This window comes from Letharia columbiana (assembly GCF_014066305.1).
Source record: "Letharia columbiana isolate WasteWater2 chromosome Unknown Sc0000030_s1, whole genome shotgun sequence".
Taxonomy (NCBI): Eukaryota; Fungi; Ascomycota; class Lecanoromycetes; order Lecanorales; family Parmeliaceae; genus Letharia; species Letharia columbiana.
The window spans coordinates 442,501-469,399 of record NW_023501073.1 but is presented as its reverse complement, the minus strand read 5'-3'; the positions used below and the strand labels follow the sequence as shown (position 1 = coordinate 469,399).

The 26,899-nt window shown below is 49.2% G+C and overlaps 10 protein-coding genes across 10 annotated transcripts; 6 read left to right on the top strand and 4 right to left on the bottom strand.

The window, feature by feature from the left end:
• Window positions 1–18: 18 nt before the first annotated feature.
• On the top strand, window positions 19–1,114 carry HO173_008429 (uncharacterized protein; the record flags this gene model as incomplete). The annotated part of the gene is made up of 2 exons (XM_037310329.1): window positions 19–345; window positions 452–1,114. The coding sequence occupies 2 exons, from the start codon at window positions 19–21 to the stop codon at window positions 1,112–1,114; spliced, it is 990 nt and encodes a 329-aa protein (XP_037162915.1).
• A 491-nt stretch (window positions 1,115–1,605) lies between these two features.
• HO173_008428 (uncharacterized protein) lies at window positions 1,606–3,213 on the top strand (the record flags this gene model as incomplete). The annotated part of the gene is made up of 1 exon (XM_037310328.1): window positions 1,606–3,213. One exon carries the CDS (start codon window positions 1,606–1,608, stop codon window positions 3,211–3,213), a length of 1,608 nt encoding a protein of 535 aa, XP_037162914.1.
• A 32-nt stretch (window positions 3,214–3,245) lies between these two features.
• HO173_008427 (uncharacterized protein) lies at window positions 3,246–3,782 on the top strand (the record flags this gene model as incomplete). Its single annotated transcript, XM_037310327.1, has 1 exon — window positions 3,246–3,782. One exon carries the CDS (start codon window positions 3,246–3,248, stop codon window positions 3,780–3,782), a length of 537 nt encoding a protein of 178 aa, XP_037162913.1.
• A 732-nt stretch (window positions 3,783–4,514) lies between these two features.
• HO173_008426 (uncharacterized protein) lies at window positions 4,515–10,350 on the bottom strand (the record flags this gene model as incomplete). The annotated part of the gene is made up of 11 exons (XM_037310326.1): window positions 4,515–5,068; window positions 6,746–7,044; window positions 7,099–7,639; window positions 7,699–7,717; window positions 7,770–7,782; window positions 8,283–8,311; window positions 8,375–9,771; window positions 9,836–9,954; window positions 10,007–10,056; window positions 10,142–10,286; window positions 10,343–10,350. The coding sequence occupies 11 exons, from the start codon at window positions 10,348–10,350 to the stop codon at window positions 4,515–4,517; spliced, it is 3,174 nt and encodes a 1,057-aa protein (XP_037162912.1).
• A 560-nt stretch (window positions 10,351–10,910) lies between these two features.
• HO173_008425 (uncharacterized protein) lies at window positions 10,911–12,630 on the top strand (the record flags this gene model as incomplete). The annotated part of the gene is made up of 5 exons (XM_037310325.1): window positions 10,911–11,630; window positions 11,685–12,172; window positions 12,226–12,265; window positions 12,318–12,442; window positions 12,495–12,630. The coding sequence occupies 5 exons, from the start codon at window positions 10,911–10,913 to the stop codon at window positions 12,628–12,630; spliced, it is 1,509 nt and encodes a 502-aa protein (XP_037162911.1).
• A 356-nt stretch (window positions 12,631–12,986) lies between these two features.
• HO173_008424 (uncharacterized protein) lies at window positions 12,987–13,535 on the bottom strand (the record flags this gene model as incomplete). The annotated part of the gene is made up of 1 exon (XM_037310324.1): window positions 12,987–13,535. One exon carries the CDS (start codon window positions 13,533–13,535, stop codon window positions 12,987–12,989), a length of 549 nt encoding a protein of 182 aa, XP_037162910.1.
• A 1,814-nt stretch (window positions 13,536–15,349) lies between these two features.
• Window positions 15,350–16,411, top strand: HO173_008423 (uncharacterized protein; the record flags this gene model as incomplete). Its single annotated transcript, XM_037310323.1, has 3 exons — window positions 15,350–15,392; window positions 15,448–15,668; window positions 15,719–16,411. 3 exons carry the CDS (start codon window positions 15,350–15,352, stop codon window positions 16,409–16,411), a joined length of 957 nt encoding a protein of 318 aa, XP_037162909.1.
• Window positions 16,412–19,198: 2,787 nt separating this feature from the next.
• HO173_008422 (uncharacterized protein) lies at window positions 19,199–19,699 on the bottom strand (the record flags this gene model as incomplete). The annotated part of the gene is made up of 1 exon (XM_037310322.1): window positions 19,199–19,699. One exon carries the CDS (start codon window positions 19,697–19,699, stop codon window positions 19,199–19,201), a length of 501 nt encoding a protein of 166 aa, XP_037162908.1.
• An 821-nt stretch (window positions 19,700–20,520) lies between these two features.
• HO173_008421 (uncharacterized protein) lies at window positions 20,521–24,962 on the top strand (the record flags this gene model as incomplete). Its single annotated transcript, XM_037310321.1, has 4 exons — window positions 20,521–20,536; window positions 20,608–20,952; window positions 21,005–21,162; window positions 21,219–24,962. 4 exons carry the CDS (start codon window positions 20,521–20,523, stop codon window positions 24,960–24,962), a joined length of 4,263 nt encoding a protein of 1,420 aa, XP_037162907.1.
• A 415-nt stretch (window positions 24,963–25,377) lies between these two features.
• On the bottom strand, window positions 25,378–26,768 carry HO173_008420 (uncharacterized protein; the record flags this gene model as incomplete). The annotated part of the gene is made up of 3 exons (XM_037310320.1): window positions 25,378–25,668; window positions 25,729–26,679; window positions 26,742–26,768. The coding sequence occupies 3 exons, from the start codon at window positions 26,766–26,768 to the stop codon at window positions 25,378–25,380; spliced, it is 1,269 nt and encodes a 422-aa protein (XP_037162906.1).
• Between the last annotated feature and the right edge of the window lie 131 nt (window positions 26,769–26,899).

Here is a 26,899-nt window from a genome sequence, read left to right as displayed (position 1 = left end):
AAATGCCGCTGAACCCGAATGATCCGATCCAGCTGCCATACTTTCCAGCATCGTCAGACAACTTTCGTGCGCAGAGCCTGGACTTCCGCTTTTGCCACCAGTCATCGAGAAGTACGAGAGGAAGGTCAAGGGTTCAGCTCTCGGGGTCTTCAAATAGAAGAGAGCTGTGAACTCATTACCAATTTGGTAGAACATTATTGCATGACGACCATTGTCATCGACGCTCTCGACGAATGTGATCCCGAAAAGCGGGAGATGTTCCTAGACGGGATCGAAAGTCTGCTGCAAAAAAATTCGTTTGGGCTAGTGAAAGTGTTTCTATCGAGTCGTGACGACCAAGATATCGTATGCCCGCTTCGGGACTATTCCACATCTTGATCTTGTTTCCAGCAGAAAATCAGGGGATATCGAGGCCTTTGTCAGGGAAGAAACCGACAAACTAATCAAAAAGCAACGTTTGTTGCGCAACAACCATGCCAAGGAGGCACTGAAAGTTTTGATTATTGATGCAGTTAGTAGAGGCATTGATGGCATGTTCAGATGGGCGAGTCTGCAATTGGAAATGCTTTGCACGATGAAGCTAGATCAAGATGTCCCAGCAAGATTGGGGCGACTACCACCCAAACTGGAGCAACTTTACCTGGAGGCCTACGAGAATAATCTGCTGAAGTACCCAGGCGAGATCGGCCAGTCTATCATCAGCAACATAATGAAATGGTTGCTCTGTGCGCAAAGGCAAATGAAATCCTCGGAATTTTGCACTGCTGTAGCAATGTATACTGTTCCCACTGAAGAGCTTACAAAGGAACATGTCCTCGACCTTTGTCATAACTTCGTTGTGTTCGACAACGGTTCGGATGTATTTAGGTTTGCTCATCTTTCGGTGCGAGAGTTCCTCGAGAAGCGAGCTGAGTATATGGCAAATTCGTGTCATCTCCTTGCAGCCGAGACCTGCTTGTTACAATTCATCGGTTCATCAAACTGGTCAGTTGCAGAGGCTTTCCTGCAACAACATTACGCCCTTGATCTTCGTGGGAAGTTGCATCTACTGCGGAATTGTTGGGAGGTTTCCATAATTATGCTACGATTTTCTGGGCCAGACATTGCCGGTTGATCGGAGAGGAAGGGAGGAAAAGCAATTCTCGTTTCGAGGGAGCCTTTCGCTTTTTCCTCTCTGATGCATCTGATGATCTCTCGCCGTTGAACATATGGATACTTTCTAACCAGCGCAGGATACAGGACGGTAATCTTCGGTTTTATCTAGATCCCAGATTCGATTGTAAGCCCGAAGACAGGGTTTATTATGTTGCATGTGCTTACGGATTTTGCGAGATTCTTCGCACGCGTTTGCAAGGGCAACCCCCAAACAACAGGGAGAAAGGCTGGCGTCTAGCGGCTGAACATAACAAAGGCGAGGCGCTCAAGCTACTTCTGAGCAACCGTAGTGAGGATGAAATTTCTTTATATCTGGTGGCTCTAGTGGCACTGAAAATGGACCCTGACACCCTGGACTGGGTACTCCGCGAGAGCAAAATTGAAGTCACAACATAGGCCGACGAGTTGGTCAATTAATGGGAAGAAGGGAAGGAGATAGTGGAAAGATTGATGGCAAGGTATAAACCTTCAGAGGTGTCACAGACCCCTCTCGAGTATGCCACAAGATTCTGTTCCGGAAGCAGATTTGATTCATTACTGCCTCAAACTGAAGATACCGGAATCTCTTGGAACCTGATCCTTGAGCGGGCCGGGCACGAGGGCAATGTGGAGGTCGTGATACTGCTTTTAGATCAAAAAGATCTCCAAATTACCCCCAACATAATGCGAGCAATCGCAATATCGGGCGACGAAAAGGTTATGCAATTGCTGCTTGGTCGAGATGATTCTCGTGAGATAACAAGTGAGATCTTTAACGCTGGTGTTTTGAACCAGAACGAGAAGATTTTGGGTTTGTTGCTTGATCGGGGTGGTTCCGGTAGGATATCGACAGAAGCCATCAACAGAGCGATAGAGAACTGCAATGAAAAGAATTTGGGCTTGCTGCTGGACAACGGGTACCAGATGTCGCAGACCCTTGTCAATAAAGCAGCTGCCGACGGCACCGCGTCAACTTTGCGGCTGCTATTCGATCGAGGTGGTGTAATTACCGGCCCAGTGTTGAGGTGCGCTGCAGGGAACAATCTTGAAGGAGCAAAGATGATGAGCTTGCTCTTAGCCGAGGCCGAAAATTGGATGATCATGGAAGAAATGACAGAAATGATGAAAATCGCTGCACAGTCCGCATTCGAGGCACCGGGTATCATGAAGCGGTTGCTAGAACATGTAGAGGATCTTCTGATCACAGAAGACGTTCTCGTGACCGCAGCAAGAATAGGCCCTAGAGACGAATTGTTCGAATTGTTCTTGGGAAGAGATTGGGAAATGACAGAGGAAGTGCTGGAGGCAATGATGAGCCACCTGGCATCGGAGAAAACGTTGCAGCTCCTACTGGACCGACTCGAAGGTTTGGAGATCACAGGGAAAGTTAAAGTTCTGCTGGCAGCGGCTAGCAACCGTTCATTTGGCGACCAATTAGTGGGACTGCTATTGGACAGAGTGAACCTTCTTGACATTGTGAACCCTCTGCTCGTAGAAGCTGCAGCAAATGACACATTCGGCCTAGAGGTGATTCTGCTGTTACAGCATCGAGTTGGCAAGGTCGACGTCACTCAGGAGGTTATGGAGAGAGCTGCTCGGAAAGGACCGATGTGGACGATGACCTTCATTTCAGATCATACGTCTGCGCCAATCACAGAAACCGTTGTAGTGGGGGCATTGATGAGCGACCGCCTAGAGATGGTGCAGTCCTTGCTGGACAGAGCGATCGACCTCCCTGTCACGAGAACAATGGTCCACGCGGCAGCTCAACACAGTCGTGCCGAGTGCTTGGCTCTCATTTGGCAAAGAGCCTGCAGAGCCGAGGTGACTGAAAATATCTTCAAAGACTTGGCTCAAACAGCGGCAGAGAATGTGGTGTGGCCTGGGAAGAATTTGAGATCCCTCCTCGATGTAGTGAAGGGTATTCTCATTGGTCCAGAGGCCCTATTAAGTATAGTAAGGACAGACTTTGACTCAGTGCCGTTACTCAACTTCTTGACCGATCGCGGCATCAATTCACAAATTACACACGACGTGCTACAAGCAGCAGCAGGAATTTCAGGTACCACAGGTCTTTGATGACATTTTTACTGGAGCGGAGCGACAAGGCCATGTTAAATAACAAGCTTTTCAGGGCGCTGGCCGGTTCTGGATGTGTGTGGGTCCTCCAAGTGCTCTCGCAACACTGTGGTTTGGCAGAGGTACCAAAGAAGTGGCTCGACCTTGCCCGGCTCCATGACACGGTAGACTCCTACCCGGGCGGCTCATTAGATTCTTATGTCAGGCTCACGAGATTCACCGACCTCAAAATCGATCTGGTCAAGGAACTTTTAGCCCAGGGAGTCGAGCCGGACGTCCCAGATGGTAGAGGCCAGACTCCGCTCATGCATGCAGCGGTATTGGGCAACATTTTGACAGTTCAAGCACTGCTGTCTGCCGATGCAAGTCCCAGTTCAAAGGACAGACAAGGAAGAACGCCATTGTTCTTTGCTGCCTTTGGTGGGCACTACGGCATCGTGGAGATCTTGTTGGATCTGGGGGTTTCAATTGATCTCGGAGACACAAAGGGCGACACCCCGACGACGATGGCTACACGGCGTGGACATATGAGAGTGTTCAGACTGCTGGAACGGAGGAGACAGATATAGTGGTCACAGCTTTCAATGAATCCCACTAGACGTCGAGTTCATCCTAGGAAATCTCTGACGACTCGCGTCTCTGACAGTCGTGCTATTTCGTCAACGCATCACTCAAAAGCTCTTGCCGGCCATGCAAGGTGTCAGGAAAGTGGCAGTCGGAGTCCTCCAGTATCGACAAGAGCAGCATCGGCGAGGGTGTTTTCACCATTGTTTAAACCACTTCCTTCATGTACGACAGATCTGTCCGGGTTGATGCCCCGAATCGATGCCAAAACAAGCAGGCGGGTTTCAGCGCCCCCAGCTTTCACTTCTCCTTGGTTAGCATCTCGGAAATATCTGTCTTAACGATTGGGGCTCGCTCCATTAAGCATTGAATTGCGAAGAAACCTCCTTATTGATGCCCATCTTGTCGAAAACCCAAGGATTTATGATATACCGCTTTAACACCTCGCCTGCTGAATTTCCCTGTTAGGCTGATTTTGGGTAACATCCCGGAACACCTGTCGTTTATGATTGAATTCAATTCATATCGAGCATGAAATTGCAACGGAACCTCTTCATTAAGCCTTAAGTAGTCGATATTCCAGGATCCGTACAGCTCGAACTGCTACCTTCTTGGCCCCTCACCTCTGCAAAAGCCGCACTGCATTCAGTGATGCATGAGCAGTGGCGGTAAAAGACAATCGTCACCATGATTAAATGTTCCATACATCCAAGGGCGCTCCTCACTGGCCAATAAACTCAAACCACAGCACCAGGCTTCCACGCCTGCCCAACAACAATCGCTTGCATGGCACCCATACCCCCCACCGACGTCCTGCCCCCCAACGGCGGCAACGGGCTCTGCCCAAGACACTTCCTCAAAACCCCTCTGGGGGCCTCCAACGTGTCACTGATGTCCCGCCACCTCAATCTCTCCGTCTCAAACTCGTCCATGATGTCGATGATGATCTTGCAGGTCCGGAACGATTTCGCGTAAGGAAGGCGCACCTCGGCGTCCGGCCTGCGGCTGAAGGTGTAGGGCGTCGTGGCTGCTTTGTCCGCGGGCAGCAATGTGACGGCGACGAGGCAGTCGGGGTAGTTGGTTTCGAGGAGGGTGGGGGCGCCGGCGTGGTGCGGTTGGATGAAGCAGTTGGTGCTTGCCGTGAGGCTGGTGTTGGTGAGATTGAGCGATGAGACGGTTGGATCGAGGGAAGTGGTGGCGAGGATCTGGGGGTTGAGGAGCTGGAGCGGAGTCGAGGAGGCTAGTGTGGCGAGGGACAGGCAGGAGAGGATGGCGGCGAAGGTCATGGCGTCTGTGGGGCATCAAAGCTGAGTCCGAGGAGCATGAAGCTGAGCTGTGCAGGAGCGTGAGCATTGTTAGTGGAGATTTGCGCCTGCAGTGTCGGTACGGCTTTGCTGTCGTAACGCTGCGCTTGCTGGTTTCAACTTCCTTCTACCCGACTTTGCGCCTCGGTACGCACGTTGCGCATTCGTTCCAGTGTGAGTGTAGAGGTCTGGAGCAACTAGCCGCAGGGATCCTCCATTCAGACGGTAAGTTCTTTGTGTGCAGTACTGTACTCAGGATAAAGTGGTGTCGCAGTGATGCTTGTCTCGGATTAGAATGTATCGAATGTTAGTGTTCAGCCTGAATCGGGAAGTTGCTGAACATTTGGTTTCATGCTGAGCATGCTAAAACAAAAGCTGGTGTCATACATGCAAAATATTCATCTTCCAGCGCCCTGCTCAATGATGAAGTAAAGTTCCGCATGCTGTATCCCCCGAGGCTGTAAATTCTGTGTCATTAGGTTGCAAGCATTCTTGCGCCAGCAATGCATGTCCCAACTCTCTCCATGAGAACTCATTCTGTACCCACGCCCAATCGACGGCCTTGGCTTCAGGTTCCTTGTTTCGCAGAAACCGCCGAAAAGCTGTCCGCCGCACGATGCATCTCCTTGATCACGTCGGCAATATCTGACCCGCCTGGCTTTCCTGAAGCTGGAATTTTGACACGATTTGTGTTCTCGTACGATATGAGAGAGAGAGAGATAGATCGAGCGCTTGCTCTCATCCTCCATATACCATAATGGGCCAATTCGAAGATTTCTACGAGGCCGAACAGCAAATTGAATGTTTGAGATTTCTGGGCCTCTGCTTGAAGTCCGGCGGATACGTTCTCTCCTATCAGCAGTCATGTGCATCATCATCTTTTTACAACGCATAGTACTGATCTCAGCCTAAAGCAATTGATCACGGATGGGTAAAGAGCTCCGCCAGCCCAGAAATGCTGGTGGTGCCTTCGCAGAATTTTCCTGTACAAGATGTAAGCTCTGACGATTCTGATTCCTTTGATTGACCCATATTCGTGCCAAAGGATCTCGACAAGGAGGTTCAGCTTACGTCCTTTCAAATCTAATGATCTGCCGGGCTTGTGATTGAGTTGCTTCACATCGAGATCCATCGACCGTCTTCAAAACACTTTGTGCCCGAGAGCTTCAATTGACCAAAAGGTTCAATCGAGAGTAGGATTCTCGAGAGAAAGCGCTACTAACATATTCAAAGCAGCAGTAATGGTAGACTGGTTTTGGCATAAGGCTCGCACGTATCTTCGATGGCGTTAAATGCTCAACCATGCTCTGCGAAAAGATATATGTAAGGCATGTATGGGACGGACTAATGGTGACTGCTAATTCTGAAATACCGCCCATAGAGCAATTGGTGCCGTTTTCTGTTGTTTCGTGCGAGGTTTGGGGATGAGTAGAGAGTTAGAAAGGGGTATCATTAACTGGCTGGGCTCTATGCCGCTTTTCCAAGCCACCAAAATTCGTCTAAAGAAAAGACGACCGTCCCAGCGCCTGGCTTAATATACTGAACATTACCTCCGGCCGGCCTCTTAGCTCAGCGTTGACGCAATATTTCTATCCTCAAGTGTCAGCGGGTAGTCCGCAAAGACCATAACATTTTCCCACGTTCTGCGAAGCGCAGTTACATACCGGTTAGAAATTCCTCAAAACTCAACGTGATATACCCGTCTCTATCATCATCGTAACGCTTGAACACGTCCGTCATCCTCTTCAGTATTATGCAACTCTGCACAAACAAATCGAAGCTCATGCGATCTTCACCGCTTCTGGCATACGTCGTGTACAGTAGATTGACAAAGGCGGAAGAAAGCCTGTAGCCAAAGGCAACCAGCGCTTTCGAGTACTCATCGAAAGATATGTAGCCGCTATCGTCCTCATCAAAGCGATCGAAAAGGGCGCGCCACGCAGCGAGGAAACCCCAGAGGCCGCTGCCGACATATCAGCTCTGCCCAATAGGATAACCATAAAGGAGCCAAATGTACCAGAACTCCTCAAAACTTATACTGCCATCCTTATCCGCATCAAACATTCGTATCATCATCTTAACCGTATGCGGATCAAAACTCGTAAAATCCCCATTGACCAGAGCCTTCCCCAGCTCCCTCTCCGTCAACTGACCTACCCCCGCGGTATCGACTGCCTTGAAAAGCGGAAAAAGCGACGCGTCGGCGCTGCTACCGCCAGGGGCGGGGGTTCCAGGCGGTCGAGACGGAGGTGGTGGACGTCCATGGTGAGATTGTGGAGGAGGACCGAAGCCGTAATTTTGGGGTGGGGGGTTGATGCGGCGTTTTGGTTGAATTGGGTGTTGTTGTAGGAATTGTTCGGGGAGAGGCGGGGCGGAGGTTGTGTTTGCAGTTGCTGGGCTGGTTTGGGAAGTGGTGGAGGAGGTTTGCTTTGGTATTGTGGTTGCGATTGAGGAAGGTTGTAGGGTTGGGGATTGGAATTTGAGTAGGGGCGTGGTGGTGGTGGATGCAAAGGGTTTGATTGCTTGCGTTGTTGTTGGGAGGAAAGGATTTGGGCTGCCTGTGTCAATGGGGCTTGGGTCAGCCTCGGCACGAGGAGCTGGGGTGAGCGGTATATACCTGTTCTGGCTCTGCGTGTCTGATGTAAGTTTTAGTACTGGACATGACCAGGTAGAGACTCTACTACTCACGCAGGAAGCGCATCTGGATTGTAGCCACTGTTGTAGGCCATTGTAAGAAATCTTGTTCTTTTAGCCAGCCTCAATTAGGGTCTATATCATTTTCATTGAAGGAAAAGTATTTATTCAGAAAGTTCTTAAGAAAGAGAAATCGCGGCCTTCCATTGCGCCTTTGTGGCGCAGTTTTCTACGTTCTGCAACGAAAACATTTCGTCTTCCATCGACATATCCTCACACATGACATAGCTGATTTTGAGTCATCATCTTTACATATTCATGCTGAAAGATTACAATATAAAAATATTAATAAGCATTGTGAGCTGAGAAGAATTACTGATCTTGGCAGGATTACATTTGCACTTTTGGGTATTTATGAACAATTCATCGAGCGCCCAACTTTTCCATTCCGCAGCATCATGCCGATATCATTTCCATACCCAAATCGCTAAACGTGACAATCAAAGGTATCCCAGGTAGCCGCAAAGGATGCACCAGAAATGATGAGGACCCTATTGTGGAACAGACAAAGGCCCGTTTGGTCGACTGTCCATGAACTATTCGAAGTCCATTAGCTTATCGTAGAGACCAATAAAGCGGTAAAGGAGCTAATTTCTTACCGATGAAGCTGCAGAAAGGAAAGCATTCAAACTAGCCTGAAACACATCGTCGTGTATGCCCACACCCCACACCCGTTCCTTACTGCCAGCTGCCGTGCACTCAATATATGTGGCCGCCTGGACGTTCTTATTTTTACCGATGGCATGCTCGTTATAATTTACAACATCCAGATCGATTCCGAGCATGTGCATGGCGTCCGCTAGAGAAGAAAGCGCCCCGTTTCCAAGGCCTGTGATCCTGTGCTCCTTTCGGTCCCAGTCCACCACACCTTCGAATCTTCTCATCGAGTTTTGCGTGTTCTGACTGCGGCCTTCTTCTGGGACGAACGGTACGGAGCGTTCAGGTGCAATGCTGTAGTCGACAAGAGTGAAGCGAGGGGCGCCCTTGAGATGGTAAGTATCTTGGAATAGCGTTTGAATTTCCTTAGCCAGCAATTCTCGCCCAACGGCGTCGGCTCTTTGTTGAACGACTTTCGAAAAGGCAATTTGGAGACCACGGGGAAGGTCGAGTTCCATGAGTCTCTGGATGATCCATGCAACACCGCCTTTCCCACTTTGCGAATTGACACGAATGACAGCTTCGTATGTACGGCCAATGTCCTGAGGGTCGAGGGGGAGGTACGGTATCAGCCATGGATCTCCGTCCTTAAGCCCTTCTCGCGCTTGGAACCCTTTCTTAATCGCGTCTTGGTGTGAGCCACTAAAAGCGCACTGGACGAGCGATCCTCCATACGGAGCACGTGGGTTAACCGGTATGTTGTTGCTCTCTTCCACAACATCAATGACTGAGTCAATGTCAGAAAAATCAACTTTTGGGTGGATTCCCTGAGAATAAAGGTTCAAAGCCAGAGTTACAAGATCGACATTTCCAGTTCTTTCGCCGTTACCAAAAAGAGTTCCTTCTACTCGATTTGCGCCAGCCATCTGTCCAAGTTCAGAAGCTGCAACAGCACAGCCACGGTCATTATGCGCATGCAGGGATACGCAAATCTTATTTCTTTCTGTTATGTGTCGGCAAAAATATTCAATCTGGTCTGCGTAGACATTTGGAGTAGACATTTCGACAGTCGCTGGAAGATTGAAGATGATGGGATTAGATTCGGAAGGTTCCCACGCGGCTCGAACAGCTTCGCAAATCTGCACAACAAAATCGAGGTTCGAATCAGAAAAAGTTTCAGGGGAAAATTCATATTGCCAGTGAGTTTTGGAAGATGGATTGTCTTTCGTTATCGAACGTGCGTATTTGGTACACGCAACAGCCAAAGCGATGCCATCCTGCTCGGAATGATTCAGGACTATCTGCTGAAAACATGGCGAGGTAGCAAGATAAAGATGGAGGATGGCGGTTTTTGTACCCTCGACAGATTCGACGGTCCGTTTTATGAGATCTTCCCGGCCTGGTCTCCGAATTAGTTGAACATGTCCGATTTTTTTAACCTTCGCACGATGAGAGCAACCCACAAGGACTGAGAACTTGTAGAGCTACATCATCCGGTACGACGTCCGGGGTATCCACCAGGCGACGTGTGAACTCATAGTCTGTTTCTGATGCTGATGGGAACGAAACTTCTATTTCCTTGCTAACCCCGTCACATGAGCGCGGAAAGAAGACCACCAGTATTTCCCACGTACTAGCCAAGTTCCACTAGCATCTTGAAGTATCGCCATTTCTGATCCGAACCCTACACCATCATATTTCAGCATTTCCCCCGTCAGACCAATATGCCATGTCCACTCGGGTGTGGTGCCGTTGCTGCGCACACGTACCATAGGGTCAACCAAAGACTGATTGCCATCTCTGAGGTCTGTAGCGAGCCAGCGTGGGGGTCTATCGAGGGTTTGGGAGGGCCATTGACGATTTGGTAAGTCGATGGGCCTGAAAAGTCGGTACTTGGTCGAGGGATCTTTGAGCCTTGAAAATCACGACCGTCAGCAAAGTAGCAACCCGTATCAACGATTCAGGCTCACATGGGCATTGTGACACAAATCTGTAGTATGTAGAAAAGTCAATTCGCCAGAGACTCCGAGGGCGCGCACAAAAAGCGAGGGGATTCGGTTAAATTATGGGGAAATTAATTACTTATCGATAAAAACCAGATCCGATATCGGATGCTCTCGGACGCTATGTGATCCTACAAGCTACTCATCGGCCATGTCATGCTCCAGCTCCTCCGAGTCGAACTTGAACGATTCAACGCTGTATAAAATGAGAAAAGTCCTAGTAACGCGCGGCAAATGGCCGCCTGATATCTGACCTATCTTCTAAGGCGTAGGTCGCTGCTCCTTCCTAGGCGTCAGACTCAATCACCGTATACCTACTTTAGGGAAGACTTTGTGGTTGGTCACTTGCTCCAAGGAATACGTGGCCTCTGTACAGTGGTGGTGTTGCCATTGCTCCTTCATTCTTCTATTCAGTCTCCCGATCACTGTTCTGTGATTCTCCGTCTCAGTGGCTGTTCGTATCTTTGAGATATACATAATTTCCTGCATTTATTTACCACAAGAGCGGGTTGTCTTTGCCAGGGAATCCACCAGCATGAGCCTACTACCCCTCATAGAACCCTCCCTCTACAATTGGCGCCCCTCCACTAAGACACCAAACTTATATCTCCGTCGTGCACTCGGCGCCGAAACAAGATGGGCTCGTCAGGCACCTGGACCGCGGCAAATGTTCTTGAGTGGGAGGTTTACCCTTACTGGTCCCTGCTCCACTTTGTCCCTTGAGTCATTTGGCAATGCGGCGGAGCATGCGTGGTTGAGAGTCCGATGCGAGTTTCCGGAAGTCGTGCTGAGACCTAGTAGTGAGCAAGGAGAAGATGGGAGTATTTTGCTAGAGCTGAAGATTCCAGGGTCTGATGGAGAGGCTAGGGAGTGGATGAGGAGGTCGCTCTTCTTCGGGACTTGTGAAGAGAGTAACAGCGCGGAGGAGGAGATGAGGCAAGCTGTGATTACGCACCCGGTTTGTGTGCGCTTGACTGCAAGAGTAGATCAGGAGGGCAAGGTGGCTGGAGCTGAGTTTGCGTTTCGAGTCGATCATATGACTGCAGATGGTGTTGGGGCATATATCTTGGCGGGATGCTACTTTGAGTTTCTAGCACATGCCGTGAGCGGAAGGGAAGCGACCCTCGATTGGGAAGCATTAAAGGGGAAACTCCCAATGCCGTGGGTGGGCATGATGAACAGTGAACAAAGGACTGAGGGAAAGGAATTCGAAGAGGGTGTGAAGAACCTCACCAATCTGGTGATGGAGGCGAGCGTATGTATCATCCATATCAATGGAAGAGTTTTGAGCCTGACGTATGGGGTGTAGAAGAGCGAATGGGGAATGGAAGTTGTTTCCAGGGACGGATACATGCCGAAAGCTATTCATAAGCGATTCTCGGTCGAAGATAGTGACGCTATATTGCTTGGTGTAAGAAATAAGTTAGGAAAAGCATGCTCTGTCACTCATCTTGGCCACGCGGCCATGGTGATGACGATGCTCAAATTCAAACCAGTCTCAGAAAGGCCGACGCACGGTGATCATTTGGTATCTCCGCTGTTCATCAATGGACGAAGGTATCTTGATCAAGGTGTTCCAGGATCACACAGTCACATCTCCTTGTGCAGAGCTTTTAGTGCGATTGAGTTCCGGGATGTTGAGAGTTACATTCTCTCGGACAACGCCAGCAGGGAAGAAGTCCAGGGGAAGCTGAGATTAGCGTGCGCAGAGGCTTTCAGATCGTATCAAGCGGTCCGGGACCAGAAGTCGGTACTCACTGAATCACTTTCCGTGGCCGAGCATATGGCGAGGGCGAAGTACGCTCAGATTACATCTGATCGAGGCATACCCTACTGACCAGTGCTCCCAGGACCAAGAAAGCCTTCAAAGGCAAATGGACGGCTGATGCTGTAAGTCAACGGGGACTGCGTGTAGGGCCATAAACTGAGGGTTTGGAGACAGTTCTTCTTGAGTGATGGACTCATCGAAACACACATCTCCAACTCATATTGTGACCAGACGCGAACCCATAAGGTCTTGGAAGTCGATGACGTGCAATTTACGGCCAGCCCAGATGGGCCACCATTGTAAGTTTGCGTGAGTTTCAAGCTCTTTCATCATTGACGGGCTCCATGGCAGGGTCATACGTATGAGCACATTCAGACAAGCCATCAATCTGTCAGCCGAATGGAATGGAGCACAGCATGTGGACGAGGATATTCGGAGGTTCTTGGAAAATGTTGCGGAGCTTATGCTGAGCTTGATAAGAGACTAAAGTGCTTGATGTGGTGGATGCAGCCCCCAGTGTCTCTAAAGTCTTGAGGTATGGCGAGCTTCAAAATTTCAATTTTTAGGGATCTGGCGCGCCTTGGTCGTCGGTTCTCTGCGAGTTTCCAAACGCATCTTCATCTTGAAGCGGTCTTTCCCAGTCCCATCGCCAGTGTCCGCGTCAAAGCGCCCCGAGAAGAGTACTCTCTACTAAATCAAGACAAGATTGCAGGAGCAGTGGTGGCAGCAATAAAGCGTCAATATGAGTAAATGGAAAATCGATGATATTATTTTTGGATTTTAGAGACCCTATCCTCGTGACTCGCAAACTCCTCTCAGCATCATCAATCATCCAAGTGGCCGTCACTGCTCCTTCCGCCCTAAATTCCAACTCCTGACCAGATCATCTGCATCGGCTTGATTTATTGACGTTCCATTTTCCCGTCCACGACCGCCTTCCAGTCCGAACCAATGTTCCCTCCATCCAAACACAAACACTCTCCAAGCCAAAGGCGGGATCAACATGCCCGCACATAGCAACGCGGCTCTTTTCGTCAAGCCTCCTCGCCAATCAAGCTTGTCCTGATCACTGGCCCTAAAAGCTTCCCATAGGAAGAGCGGGATAAGACCAAACTCTCCGAGGCCTAATGTCCAGTAGACTTGCTTTCGTTTCCCGACACAATCTTTCGAGTCTGGCAATGCGAGCAGTAGTTGCGGTGTAAGCGCCAGGATGAGGACGCCTGCGCAGCGGGCTATGAACGTCGCAGTCCGGTTGAGCTCAGCGGCTGAGAAGGAAGCATTTGTAGTAAGAGCGGGGCGGAGGGTAGACTCGGGGTAAAATATGAGGGAGATTATGGCAGGGACGTTCACGAGGGCTTCGAAGAAGAAGGCTGTTTGGATTATGGAAGGCATGCTAATTGTAGGGTAGGCTGAGGGACTGCGCAACGAAAATGTATCAAAAAAGCGTGGAAGAACACTTCTTCACCGTAGAAATGGCAGGACAAATGAGATAGTTCGGCTCAATCACTCATATTGAAGTTATATCATGACTCGTCTAGGAGGCTAGAAAGCATCCTGCCAGGCGAACTTCTGAGTACGAATCCTTGCATGGAATAGCATTAGGGCCCCTTCTGCAACCACATATTTTGGAAATAACCCCTACTTATTTCCACTAATTTTCAGCTTAGCGTTAAATATATACAGAGTATCGTTCTATAATCATATTTTCACATATTTTCGCTTATTAAGCGAAAATAGGCTTGAAATATCTGAAAATAACCCTTAAGGGTTATTTTTAATTAAAATAAGACTAAGAATATTAAGAATAGTAGATATCTATAATCGATATTCATATATTATTCTCTTTTACTTTAGATTTAAAGCTAATATCTACTCTCTTATTAAGATAATATTATTATATTATTTTAAGAAATAATATTATTTTTATAGTTTAACTTTAAATTATAGATAATAAGATATTAATATTAATAGATATTATAGAAGTAAATTTATTTAGAATAATAATAGAAGTAATAGAAATATTAATAATAGTTAAAGTTTATATAGTAGTAATAATAGATATCTCGACTATAATAATGTGAAATAATAGGAATTCAATGATTTTTTACGGAGAAGATAATTTTTACGATGATTTTAACTTAGTCTTAGAAATAGGATTATAGAACGGAATCGTATATATATTCTACTTATTTTAGAAATATTCTAGACTTAATTTTTAAGCCTTATTTTTACTAGCTAAGTAATAGCGTTATTTAGTAAAAATATATAGAGGTTATTTTCAAAATATATGATTGTAGAAGAGACTCTAAGTTATAAGAGCCTCTTCTATAATTATATATTTTAAAAATAACCTTTACTTATTTCTATTAAATAACGCTACTACTTAACTAATAAAAATAAGGCTTAAAAATAACACTATAAATATTTTCAAAATAAGTAGAATATATATACGATTCCGTTCTATAATCCTATTTCTAAGACTAAGTTAAAATCGTCGTAAAAATTATCTTCTTTATAAAAAACTATTAAATTTCTATTATTTTATATTATTATAGTCGAGATATCTACTACTACTACTATATAGACTTTAATTATTATTAATACTTCTATTACTTCTATTATTATCTTAAATAAACCTACTCTTATAATATCTATCGATATCGATATCTTATTATCTATAATTTAAAGCTAGACTATAGAAATAATATTATATCTCGAAATAATATAATAATATTATCTTAGAAAGAGAGTAGATATAGGCTTTAAATCTGAAGTAAAAGAGAATAATATATGAATATCGGTTATAGATATCCACTATTCTTGATGTTCTTAGCCTTATTTTAGCTGAAAACAACCCTCAAGGGTTATTTTTAGATATTTCCGAGCCTGTTTTCGCTTAATAAGCGAAAATATGTAAAAATATGATTATAGAACGATATCCTATATATATTTGACGCTAAGCTGAAAATTAGTGGAAATAAGTAGGGGTTATTTCCAAAATATGTGGTTGCAGAAGGGGCCCTAAGGTAGACGCCTAATTCCCGGCGTCTGCTCGCTTGAATTAGAACGACATTCGTTCTCTTTTCCCCTCACTAAGTATTGTATAGATAAGAGCTAGCAGTTCGCTGTTCAGATTTCAAGTAATTGTGTGTCTCGGCTAGGATATTTGGAGCTTGCTTTAAAGGTCAACCAGCACTGGTGGCACGATGTCCGCTGCCAGAACGGCGGTCAGGCGAGCTCTGCTGTATGGTATGCTCTTGTAATCACAATGAAGTCTATATATAGAGGCTCAACAATTTCTCAGTCCCTGGATCATCGCAGAAGATGCTCGATAAGTCTCGAGGGCTTACCGCCGACTGTGTGGCCTATGACCTCGAAGACTCTGTTACCATCAATAGGAAGGCCGAAGCGAGGTCCAACATCCGGAACTTCCTTGAGCAGCCTCGTGCAGATGGTATCAAAGAGTGCGCTGTTCGAATCAATGCTGTTGGGACTGGTCACGAGGCCGATGACATCGAAGCAGTGGTATGGCAGCTCAGTAGTCTATCAACACTTCAGCAATTGACGGACCTCAGTGTAATGCGCCATATCTTGACACCCTTGTCATCCCGAAAGTGAATTCCAGCTCCGATTTGAAATGGGCTGCTGACTTCATCAACCACAAGCGAACATTCACTGGTCCTGAGGAGTCTTCACCTCGTCAGATCAAAATTCTTGCTCTTATCGAGTCTGCCAAAGCGATTTCCAATTTACGTGAGATTTGCGAGACGGCTGCTCAACTTGATGGTCTCATCTTCGCTGCTGAAGACTTTGCCCTGGATCTTTCGTTGACTCGCACGCCTTCCCTGACTGAATTCCTGTATGCGAGGTCTGCTATCGCTACTGCTTGTCGTGCGCATGATTTGCCCTCTACCATCGATCTTGTGTGCACCTCTTACAAGGGCGAGGAAGGCAGCAGGGTGATGGAAGAGGAGTGCTTCGGAGGCAAGGGCCTGGGCTTCAATGGCAAACAGTGCATTCATCCCGACCAGGTCGCGATCGCGCAGAAGGCCTTTGCTCCGAGTGAAGACGAAGTGGCGTGGGCTGCGAGGGTAGTGATCGCGGACGCGAAAGCCGATGAGCAGGGGAGAGGCGCGTGGACGCTGGATGGCAAGATGATCGATGCACCCGTCGTTGGGAAAGCTAAAAGACTTGTCAGCAAAGCTGAAGCTTGTGGCTTCGATGTCAGTGCCGTGAAAGAGAAATGGAAGGGTCAAGAGCCAGAGTGAGGTGGTTTTCCTCCGTCGGTCTTACCATCAAGAGGCAGCGTGCAACAGCGAGGACAGTCAGCTTGTGCGACCCAATCAGTCGTCATGGATATCATCGACGCTGACCTCGGACCATGATCGAGTTGTGGAAGCTCTGGTGGCCCTGAGGATCGGTTGTGTTGTGATTGCGGACTGCGCCGCTATGCACGGATGAAGGTACGAATGCGTCGGCATATCCTGTGTCAAGTATTTTGCTAATTTATTCTAGGAATATATATTATAATAGGGAGAATCTCTAAAGCATGATTAGCAGAACAAATTGGTTGGGGTTAACGGCGGTACATGAAACCTAACGGCTTGGCGTGTATCGTTACTGATCTTAGGAGAAAGTAGCTTTGCATTCCCTTGAGTACGGTGGATTTGGAAAGCGACCCGGCTTCGGCCTGAATACATACAAAGCCTCAATCAAGCTTACATTATTTTTTGCGATTTTTTTGGATCCATACTACAGTGTCAAGACGGGAGGAAAGGCGAAGGGACAAGAAGGTACTGTATTTTTCCGTACCACGCTAACCCCTTTTCCGACCACACAGTTCGAGGACATCCAGCCAACACTTTTACCCTCACTCCATGTAGGAGCGATGACTGCCGCAGAAGAAGACGGCTTGCCATACAGATCTGTACGCTATTTTTGCCAATTTTTCAGAGCTCTGGGGAACACTTTGAAGGGGATGGGAGCTTCTCTGCTGCGCTGGCTGCGAATCTTGCCTAAGCGAGCCCTCCGCTCAGAGAGTTCGAGGACAGCACCCACCACCAAGAGAAAGCTGGTTGGCTGTCGGCAAGTCAGCCTGGCCATCTCTCGGTCTTCTCCCCGTTTTTGCAAACTTACGGGGCTGCAGAGATGGACTTGAAAGGGGAAAAGACCTTTTTGCCTGCGCTAGCGCCAAGTTCTGCCAAGCCCCCCTTTCTCCGCCCGATATCAAAAAGCCGAAGACACTGTAATAGAGGCTCTGTCTTTCCAAGTCAGAAGCTTGCCTTGAGGTCGTACTGTTCTACGCTCTACTTAAGACTTTCTTAGGTGTTCGGGAGATTTTCGTTTGGGCTGCGTCGTCCCCAAACCTTCCAAATGGCGTACTTCGCAGCTCTTCTCCCCCAATATCCATACACGCAGTACAGAATGACCTCTTCTGGGCCATGTTACTGCTATCAAAACCTACGGATCTCACCCTCCAAGCTGGGGCGCTGTTTCCCCAAAATCCAAAAAAGGGGCTCGAAATCAGATTCGAACTGTTTATTGGCCATTGGTTGCACATGCCATCTCCAGGATTCCCAAAGAGCATAACGAGTCTCACCCAGCCCCAAACACCATTCCAGGTGAGAAGAGGTGAAAGTGAAATTTGGATCTTTCAGAATGAAGGCCTACTTGGTAGACTTGAGCTTCTACTTTCCTTCTTTTCATGTGCTTTGTACTCTCCTTTGGTCTCAAATCCCGTCTTTCTCTCTTCTTCTCTTTCTCTTTTCCGAGACAGCTGCGACCGCAAGCTCAGCGAGCCCCTATCCAATCCGTCTGGGCGCTACCTCCAGTCCTCATCCCGTGACTCCCTCCACGTTTAATCTATGCTACTACCTCTCATACCGCTGGGTGTGTCGGGCAACTCCCCGGCGTCATCGCTGACAGGTGTGACAGAGCACTGCGTTCCGTGAAAGCCTCCCTACGGATTGCAGAGCGCGGAGCCTACAAATACATCCACGACTAATCCTGCAGCATCTCGTCCCCATTCGGATCCTGTTCGCGAGAAGTCCTGTCGGTAGTGCCAGACCACTACAAGAGCAGCGGAGGCCCACTTTTCTCGGGATCCTAGCTCGCTGGAAGCAGGAGCGGCTTTGACTTCGGCTCTGCTCCATCTGCTAGACAAATGCCTTGAAAGGGACCGCCTGGAGCGCGTGCTCGCGGGCTGGGATGATGGCTCGTTGGGGAAATTCTTACCATCGAGGGACTCAAAGCTGGACAGGTGAGGTGGAGATGGTGCAAGGAGCAACGGAGGCAGCGGCTTTGACGGGGAGGCTGCAGTGCATGGTTAAGTGGAGAGGTGGGGATGAAGACGGAGACGTAGGCGAAGAAGATAGATGGATGAAGGAGATTTTGAACGACTGGAATCCTTGTACGGACACGAGACTGTTCTGCGCCGGCGCTGAATCTTCGGGTGTCCCGCCTGGAGCAGCGATGATCTGACGGCCGTCGAGGAATGGGTGCCCAGACGCGTGCTTATGGCCCTCAAATATTTTGGACAAGCTGGAGCTCGAGAGAGTGTATATGTATTGGAGCTTGGGTTTGTGGATGAGGATGGGCGAGATGCGTTGGTGCAATCAAGGTACCTTGTTTCTATTGTATGTGTATGTAACGGCTACGATTATACTGTCTTGTTGGGGCTTGTAGCCATCGATTCCGTAACTTTTCGAAGGGCCTCTCCCTAAGACTTGGTAGCTATGGGTACGTCTGTTTAGAGCTCTGCTGGACCGTGACCCTGCAGTCCCCCTATAGGCGGGGTGGCAAACGTCCCGTCTCCTCAGCATTCTGTCGGGTACGTGTGCCCAGAAGTTGTCCAAAGCCCTGAATCACTCTTTTTGAATCTGTGGCGCAGGATAACCATCTTCAATTCTCACCGGCGGCAGTTCTTCAGCGTTCTGCAGGGGGTAAGTACTCCGACCTTGCTGCTCTTGTTGTCTTTGGATCAGCTGTGAGCCCTTAAAAAGTTTTTGTACGCCCCGAATCATCTATCTTGATGCTATTGTGGAGGTTCACCCGGTTCAATCATCCCCAACAGCCACCCAAGCTGATAAGGGATCCGCCCAAAGTTCTTGACTTCCAATCTTCCCCTCCTCATCAAATTCACTCAGCACATAGACAAAGTCTTCTTCCCAGTCCTTCCCCGTCTTGACACTTGCAAATTTCGCACGTAACTTTATCGTCACGGTCCCTCCCTCAGCATCCACCATGAATTCTTCCTTTGGCGGTACGGTATTCTCATATGGATGGAAGGACAATGTAGAGGTCAGACGGTCGTAGTAGTCATCGCAGGTTCTGCGGGATGTGGCAGTTGAGGAGCCTTGAGAGCGACGTCCGTGGAATTTGATGCCCAGGAATGGGAGACGTAGGTTTGCCCACTTCGGGCCATGCTCGAGAATCTTAGGGTTGGATGTGAAGTATTTGTCAAGTGTTTCGGATGGAGGAGAGCCGGTTGTGAAGGCTTTGCAGAAGGAGTAGGCTGTTGATCGCATGAGCTCTCCTTTCGCTTTATAGTCGGGCATGTTCGGAAGGAAAGATTGCTTCTGTGAGATCTGTCTCCAAGCTGCAAGCTATGTTTTCTTATTACGAGAACATCTATCAAAGCTTTCCCATGCTATCAATCGGGTATCACGGTTCCCACTGAGTAAGGAATCCTTGTCAGAGCTCGACTAGTCTCTGTCGTCGTCAGCTTCGGTCTTCGGTCTCTAGACTCTATCTTAGGCAGACTTCGGATCCGGATAGAGGAACTCCGCTCGATGGGTACGAATACGTGAAAATACTGGGTAATCAGGGGTAGCTTACTTGAGTGAGCGGGACTAGCATTTATGGATAGCATCCCTTTGGAGTGTCGCAAAATCGCAAAGGCCAATAAATAATGACAAGTGGCTCCCCGAGAAAGGTCAGTGTAATTGTGGTAGTGAACAGTTGAAAAGGATCGACGTTCGAGACGTGGACGATAGAAGAAAAGCTAAGCATCTGCTGCACTTCTGACTTGCTGGATGACGACTTGCTCCTTTGCCAATTTGAGTCTAGCACCAGATTGAATTCCCTGCTCTGACAAGATGCAGATTTGAACTCTCCACTCACCACATCGACAACTAAACCCTAAACCTACACTCACTCACTGTCGTTTACTTGTACCTTCTTTGTCTTCAATCGTTCAATTGGTCCGTCCTTTGGCCTCTTGGAGGTGTAAGCTGATTGCATATTGGCCTTCAGCCTCGACAATTCAAGCATCCGACTTATTCCGCCCCCCAAGCCTTCCGCTGGAGCTCCCTCCTCAACACCAAAAGTTTGGAATTTAAAAGTATTTGGGAGCTCGACAGCTCTGTGAAGCAACACCATGGGTCGTTCAAGAGGTAAGACAATTACCCGACGAAGCGGGTGCCACGTGAGCTGCCTTTTTCGTGTGCTAAAACCCCTTGCATAGTTTTATCCTTCATGTCAGCTTTTGGCGCACCGAAATCACCAACGTCGACCTCGTTTTCTGGCCCACAGAACCCCCCTCAACAGCAAGATATCAAAGAGAAGATCACCAATTCCGCATCTCCTCAGCATGTAGCGGCACCGGCGAGAGATTCACCGCCTCCCAGGACACGCGAGCGGTCATCGTCCATCAGACCCATGTCAATGGTGCAAACCTATCAACCCCCCGTCATGGAGATTGCTCAGGATACGATACCGGAGCTTCAACCCATCTTCAGCTTTCTCAACAGCCACTCCAATAAATTATACCAAGAAGGATACTTCCTAAAGCTCAATGACCTGGATTCAAGTGCGTCGATCTTTTCATCCTTCTCACATTGTTTCGCTGACACAACTCGCAGACGGGCGACCAAATCATGACAGATCATGGACGGAGTGCTTCGCTCAACTCGTTGGCACCATTTTGTCTTTGTGGGATGCCTCCGCACTGGACGCCGCCGGCCAAGATGGAGAAGTTGCACCTACTTTCATCAACCTCGCGGACGCCTCAATCAAGATGGTTCGTCCTTTGCTCAGCTTGGCATCTCTTGCGTTTGGCTAATCCTCTATCCATAGATTGAAACCCTTCCTACTCGATCTCAAGAGGTCCAGCCTCTACAAAATGTCCTCAGCCTTTCGACCGCAGGAAAAAATCGGTACCTGTTCCACTTTAATTCTCTACACTCTCTTACGCAGTGGACTGCTGCTATCAGGCTAGCCATGTACGAAAACTCTACACTCCAGGAAGCTTACACGGGCTCTTTGATCGCTGGCAAGGGGAAGCTCCTCAACAACATCAAGGTCATCATGGATAGGATGAGGATCCAAAACGAAGATTGGACAAGAGTGAGATTCGGAGCCGGCACACCCTGGAGACGCTGCTGGTGCGTGATATCACCTCCTAGTGAGAAAGACGTGCAAAAGCAACAGAAGCAACTGAAGAAGAAGTCCGCATACGAGCGTGCCCCCGTCCTCAAAGGCAATATCAAATTCTACGATACTAGAAAGACCAAGAAAGCGCAGCCCATTGCAACTATCAGTGATGCGTACTCAGCATACGCCATTTATCCGCAGTCCAAACCCCTCATCGATCAGTCAACCCTGGTCAAAATAGAGGGCTCGATTACCATCCATTCTACACCGGAAACAACGACTGATGGATTCGTGTTCGTCATGCCAGAAACTCATCCTGCCGTTTCCGGGTTTGAAATGATGCTAAGATACCTTTTCCCTGTCTACGATGTCTTTGCGTTGTACGGACGTCCGAATAGATTGACTGCAGACACCCTTGACACACGCAGCTTGATGTTCGCTTTGCCACAGGAGAGGCGATATGGATACTTGGAGATCTTAGACGTGGCCGGTTTGATCCATGAGACTGGCAGTCAATCTTGGACAGAACGAGACTGGAGACAGAAGATGAAAGATCTTACCTCGCAGCGTATGACAAGAATGGCGTCGAACGGCCGGCCCAGGAGCAGGGCAAGCAGCTACCGAGGCTACAGAAACAGCGTCGCTTCGCGTGCTGGTACTCTTCGCTACGAAGACGGCGCGTCGATCAAGTCAACGCCTTCTTTACGCAACGAGTCTGCTCCCGCGCCTCCACAGCATCTTGATCGAGCCAACTCAGAACCGCCAGCGGATCAGCCATTCACTCCTCCTCGGCCCAGGGCACAACACCAGCGGTCTTTCTCCGAAGCCACCCCTCAGTCTACGCCTCCTCGCCAAAGATCCCAGAAGTATGTTCAGGAACAAAATTATACACCTTCTCGCTTATCACACGAGCAATCTAGACCCTCTTTTGAAGCTACTCCTCCTCGTGCAGACTCGTATGAACAAATGGCTCCACCGCCTCCTTCTCATGGCGTTCCCATTGGCATGGCAGCCCGCAACCCTCAAATGCAAAGATATGCCAACGAATCCGGACGAAGCAGCTCAGAGAGTGAACGGCGGTTTGCTGGCGTCAATGGTGGCCGTAGGGAAACAGATCCGCAGGAAATACGCCAAGAGATGCGTCCTGCTCCACCACCCTCCCTGGTTGCAGCTCCCCCAGCTTTCTCTCATGAACCTGGCGCTAAGCCTCAAAAGAGGCCTGGCTTGAATGCAGAGCTACGGCGTGCCAACAGCCGGCTGTCCGTCACGACACTATCTCAATTGGCTGACGCAGGGAACGCCGGTACTACTGGAACCGCTGCAGCAGGCGCGGCAGCTGCGTGGAAAAGCAACTCGCAGAGGAGTATGAGTGGGACGTCTTTGGAGGACCAGGGACAACGTGGGGTAAACCTTAACGCAAGCAACAATCGGAGCACTGCTGACCGTTCCTCTCCTGCTGAAGGCATGGTAATAGCGAAAACCCGATATTCTCCCCCAAACCGTGAAGGTTCCCCAGACACTTCATTCGCCTCGTCTCAGTCGGATAATCAAAACGCTCCATACTACAAGGACAAGCCCTTAATGTCTTCATATGACCTTTTGTCACCACCAAATCCTTCTTCGCGCGCTACTTCACCTTTATCACAGCCTTCTATGTCTTCTTCACCACTCTTTCAGCCAGCAAATGGCGTTAGGACTGCTCGGAAGTCCTCTCTCAGCAACCAATCACCGGCAGCTTCATCCTCGAATCCCGTCTTCGGCATCCAGAAACCGCCTCCCTTCCCAATGACCCCTCAACAACGCCCCGAGGCCCAACGATCAAAGTCCAGTATTTCTAGGAAACCTGTTCCAGATAAATCACCGTCTCCGACCAAAGAACCGCCTGCGCGAGTTGATTCCGTCCCACCCACCGCAAAGTCAAGCCTCGACAGTTTGCACAGCCGCTACATCGATGAAGAAGCGCTTGCTCAAGTACTTGAGCGACAGCGTCTGCAGTCTCTCACAAGTGAGAGTAATGCTGGTTTCGTAGACGATGCCAGCGTTTACGACAACGAATCAACAGTGTCGCCAGACTACGCCAGTACTCGCAGATCTACAGAGACGAAGAGATCACGGCCATCGGTCGAAAAACCTCGAAGAGGTGTGCTGAAAACTGTAGGCACTGTCGAGCCTGTACAGCAAGAGGTTCAAGTTGGAGATATTCACTACAGACCTGGCGCGACTCCTGAGCCGCTGAATCCTGAGATTCCAACGGTCGATTTTGGACCCACGCAAGCGTACAATCCGAGGACCAGCAGCAGACCCAATACTAGTGGATCACTGGCCCAGCAATTAAATGATAGTCCAGATTCCAGAGGTAGGTTCACACCCAGCCCTCGGAACGAAGAGCCAGCAGAAGCACAGCCCTCGTCAGTGGTCTACCCAGCTGGACAGCAAAACGAGTCCTACGAGCGAGCGCCTAGTCGAAACATCATCACTCCTGAGCCTCAAATACGATCTCCTTCGGCAGCCGATGGCATTGACAATCGTAGAAGCGTTGCGTGGCAGCCGGGAGCTCAGATTGGTGGAAGTCCAGGTGCCAGACAGTCTATCACGCCAGAACAATTCGTACAACAGCGAGCAACTGCGAATCGTGTAATGACACCTGTCTATGCACATGCTCGCAAACATTCAGGCCCTTCTACTCCGCCAGCGGTGCCGAGGAACACGTCGGGAGAGTGGCCAATTCAACAACAGAAAAGGCAGTCTTCGTATGGCAACGATTTACCTGCCCGACCTAGTTCTCGTGCCGCAACTGCGGTGATGAACAATTCTAGCGATTATGCAGCACACCTCTCAGCGAGGGAGCAGGAACATGTCGCCCGGGTCACGAATTCCCCTCTTATCAACATGGCTGGCAACACCAACAAGAACCTACCTCAAGGTGGTGGGTTAGTAGGGGCAATCGAGGCGCGTGAAAAGGAAAAAAGGGAGATCAAGCAAGGTCTGAGCGGCCAAATGGTCCAACAAGCCATTCACCAGCGCCAACAACATAGCCAAGGTCAGCAGCAGAGGCAACCATCGCAACAATCCTTCTCTACGCCCACCCCTCAATTTTCTATGCCTGGGCAATTTCCTTCTTCTCCTGGTCAACCTCCTACCCCTGGGGTGGCGCAGCAGCAGTATGGCTGGGGCACACCGCAACAACAGCAGCAGTACGCTTCGTACCAACAATACCCGCAGATGCAGTCTCAACAATGGACACCACCGGCAATTCAGCAGTACTGGGGACAGCAGCCAAGTTCACCGTATCAGCAGCAGCAGCAGCCGCCTTCGCCGTTCCAACAGCAGCATGGGCCGTTCCCCGTGCAACCTAGTTTTCAGCAACAACAAGGTCAATATGGTCAGGCTCAGCAGCAGCAGCAATATGGCCCGTACTTTGGTAATGGGCAAAGTGGTCGTCAATGAGTTTTGGGTGGGTGAGGTTTTCGGTTTGCATAACCTGGATGCACAGTCTCATTGCATTAATGTTGTTGCATAAGCTTCAGGCAGCACGTACAGGCGGATATTGTGCAAAAGCTTCGAATTATTCTTGTTTCAATTGAACATGGTAGGGGCATGTGTACAAATATAGAAGCGCGTCATGAAAATAATGTTTCAATACCGGCATGATCATATCGTTTGTAGGAGCAACAAGCGTTTCAAGCCTACGAGCAAAGAGGTTTCCATTGGGGCGAAGCCATCCCACTGAATCCTAACTCTGAATGGGAAGTGATGTCGCCTTTCTAAGCAATCAGCCACCTATCTAACTCCGGACCCATCTATAACCACTATTCTCCCGCTTCCGCCCCTCTACAGCGCACGAGTGAATAGTGCTACCCATTCAGTTTTCGTCCTTCCGCAGCCTCAAGCTCCCGAACCTCCTCCTCAATTTCCCGGCCCCGCTCGAGCTCCGACGAACTCCCTGCTCCCAATCCGCGTACTTCTGCCCATCACTCACGGGCCTCGACTGGCCTTCGACGCTCATCGGTCGCCGTTGGGTGGCGGGCGTGGTCATTTCGATGGCGTTGTTGCCGTCGGACACGTGTCGGGAGTGAAGTTTGTGTTGCTTGAGGGCTTTTTCGAGCGAGTAGGAGGGCTCGCCTTTGCCTTTGAGGTCTTCGGGAAGATATTGCTGGTGAGTGTGTTAGTATTGGATGGGAGATGTGTTGCTGATGGGGGAGGGGGGCCGCACCACGCCAGGCCACCGCTTGTAGGCTCCGCCTTCGGGAGAGTTTTCGATCATCATGTCTGTGCCTTCTTCGTAATCGTATACATTGCCGTATCGGTCTTCCTTCCCGGGAGGCACCATCGCCACACCGTCCAGCGGGCGATGCTTCTCAACGCTGTCTCTGATCATTTCCCGAGGAGTCGCCCTTAAAGCTTCTTCGTTCGTTGTGCTGACGGCCTCGACTGGGCTATTCACAGAGGAGATGTTTCGAGCCAGTAGCGTAGCTTCGTAAGGTCCGTCGTGGTGAAAGCCGCCCACAGTATCCATACGATCGATGGTGTCTGACCCGACTATGTGCTTCTTCCGAAGATGCGGGTGGCGGTTTGCCATTTTAGCATCCTGTTTGATCATGTCGAGGGGGCGATGGCTTTGATCGCCGGGAAAGCGCTGACTGAGGGAGCTGCCGCGGCGGCGGCGGTGGCCATCGGTGGTCGTCGAATTTTGGCCCCCTGTCGAAGTCGGGATTTGCGTCGAGGCTTGGTCTATGCTTTGACGTTTGGACGTGGGGGAGTAAGATCCATCGAAATCAGGGAAAGCTTCCTGGCGGTATGTGGAAGTGGAGAAGCGGTCTCTCCGTGGGCTAGCGGATTGCGGCGGCGATGGATAGCCGGTTGAAGTGGCGTTGCGGTAGGGATTGTTGCTTGAGCGATTGGAGACGGATGGGGTGGGCTTCTGGGAGGACGATGGGTTGGTTGAGCGGACAGAGACGGACGGAGGCGTCTTTTGAAGTCTTTGAGAGGATGACGGTTCGCTTGACCGGACGGAGGATGAAGGTGTCTTCTGAGGCTCGGTATGAGAGCTACGAGACGAGCGGTCCTGGGTTTGCGGGGCGAATGTGGAATTGTAGTGCGTTCCTGGGCCCGTTTCTGCGCTGGGCTCTGGACCATTGAGGGGATCAAGAAGGTAGCGGCTTGCCTGAGAGTTGTCAGTTCATGGGTGGTTTGGGAGAAGGCCAATTGAGGCTGCCTAATGCATACCCAGTGCTTATCTTCCGAGTTTTCCATGTTGGTGTTTAGCGAAGGATAGAGAGTCTATGTTAATTTACTTTAGGTCACCTGGTTTATATGATAGGTAGTATTAATAAATGATTCAATGGTGATTTGTTAGAAGCTGTGAGGGAAGTGTTTTATTTATG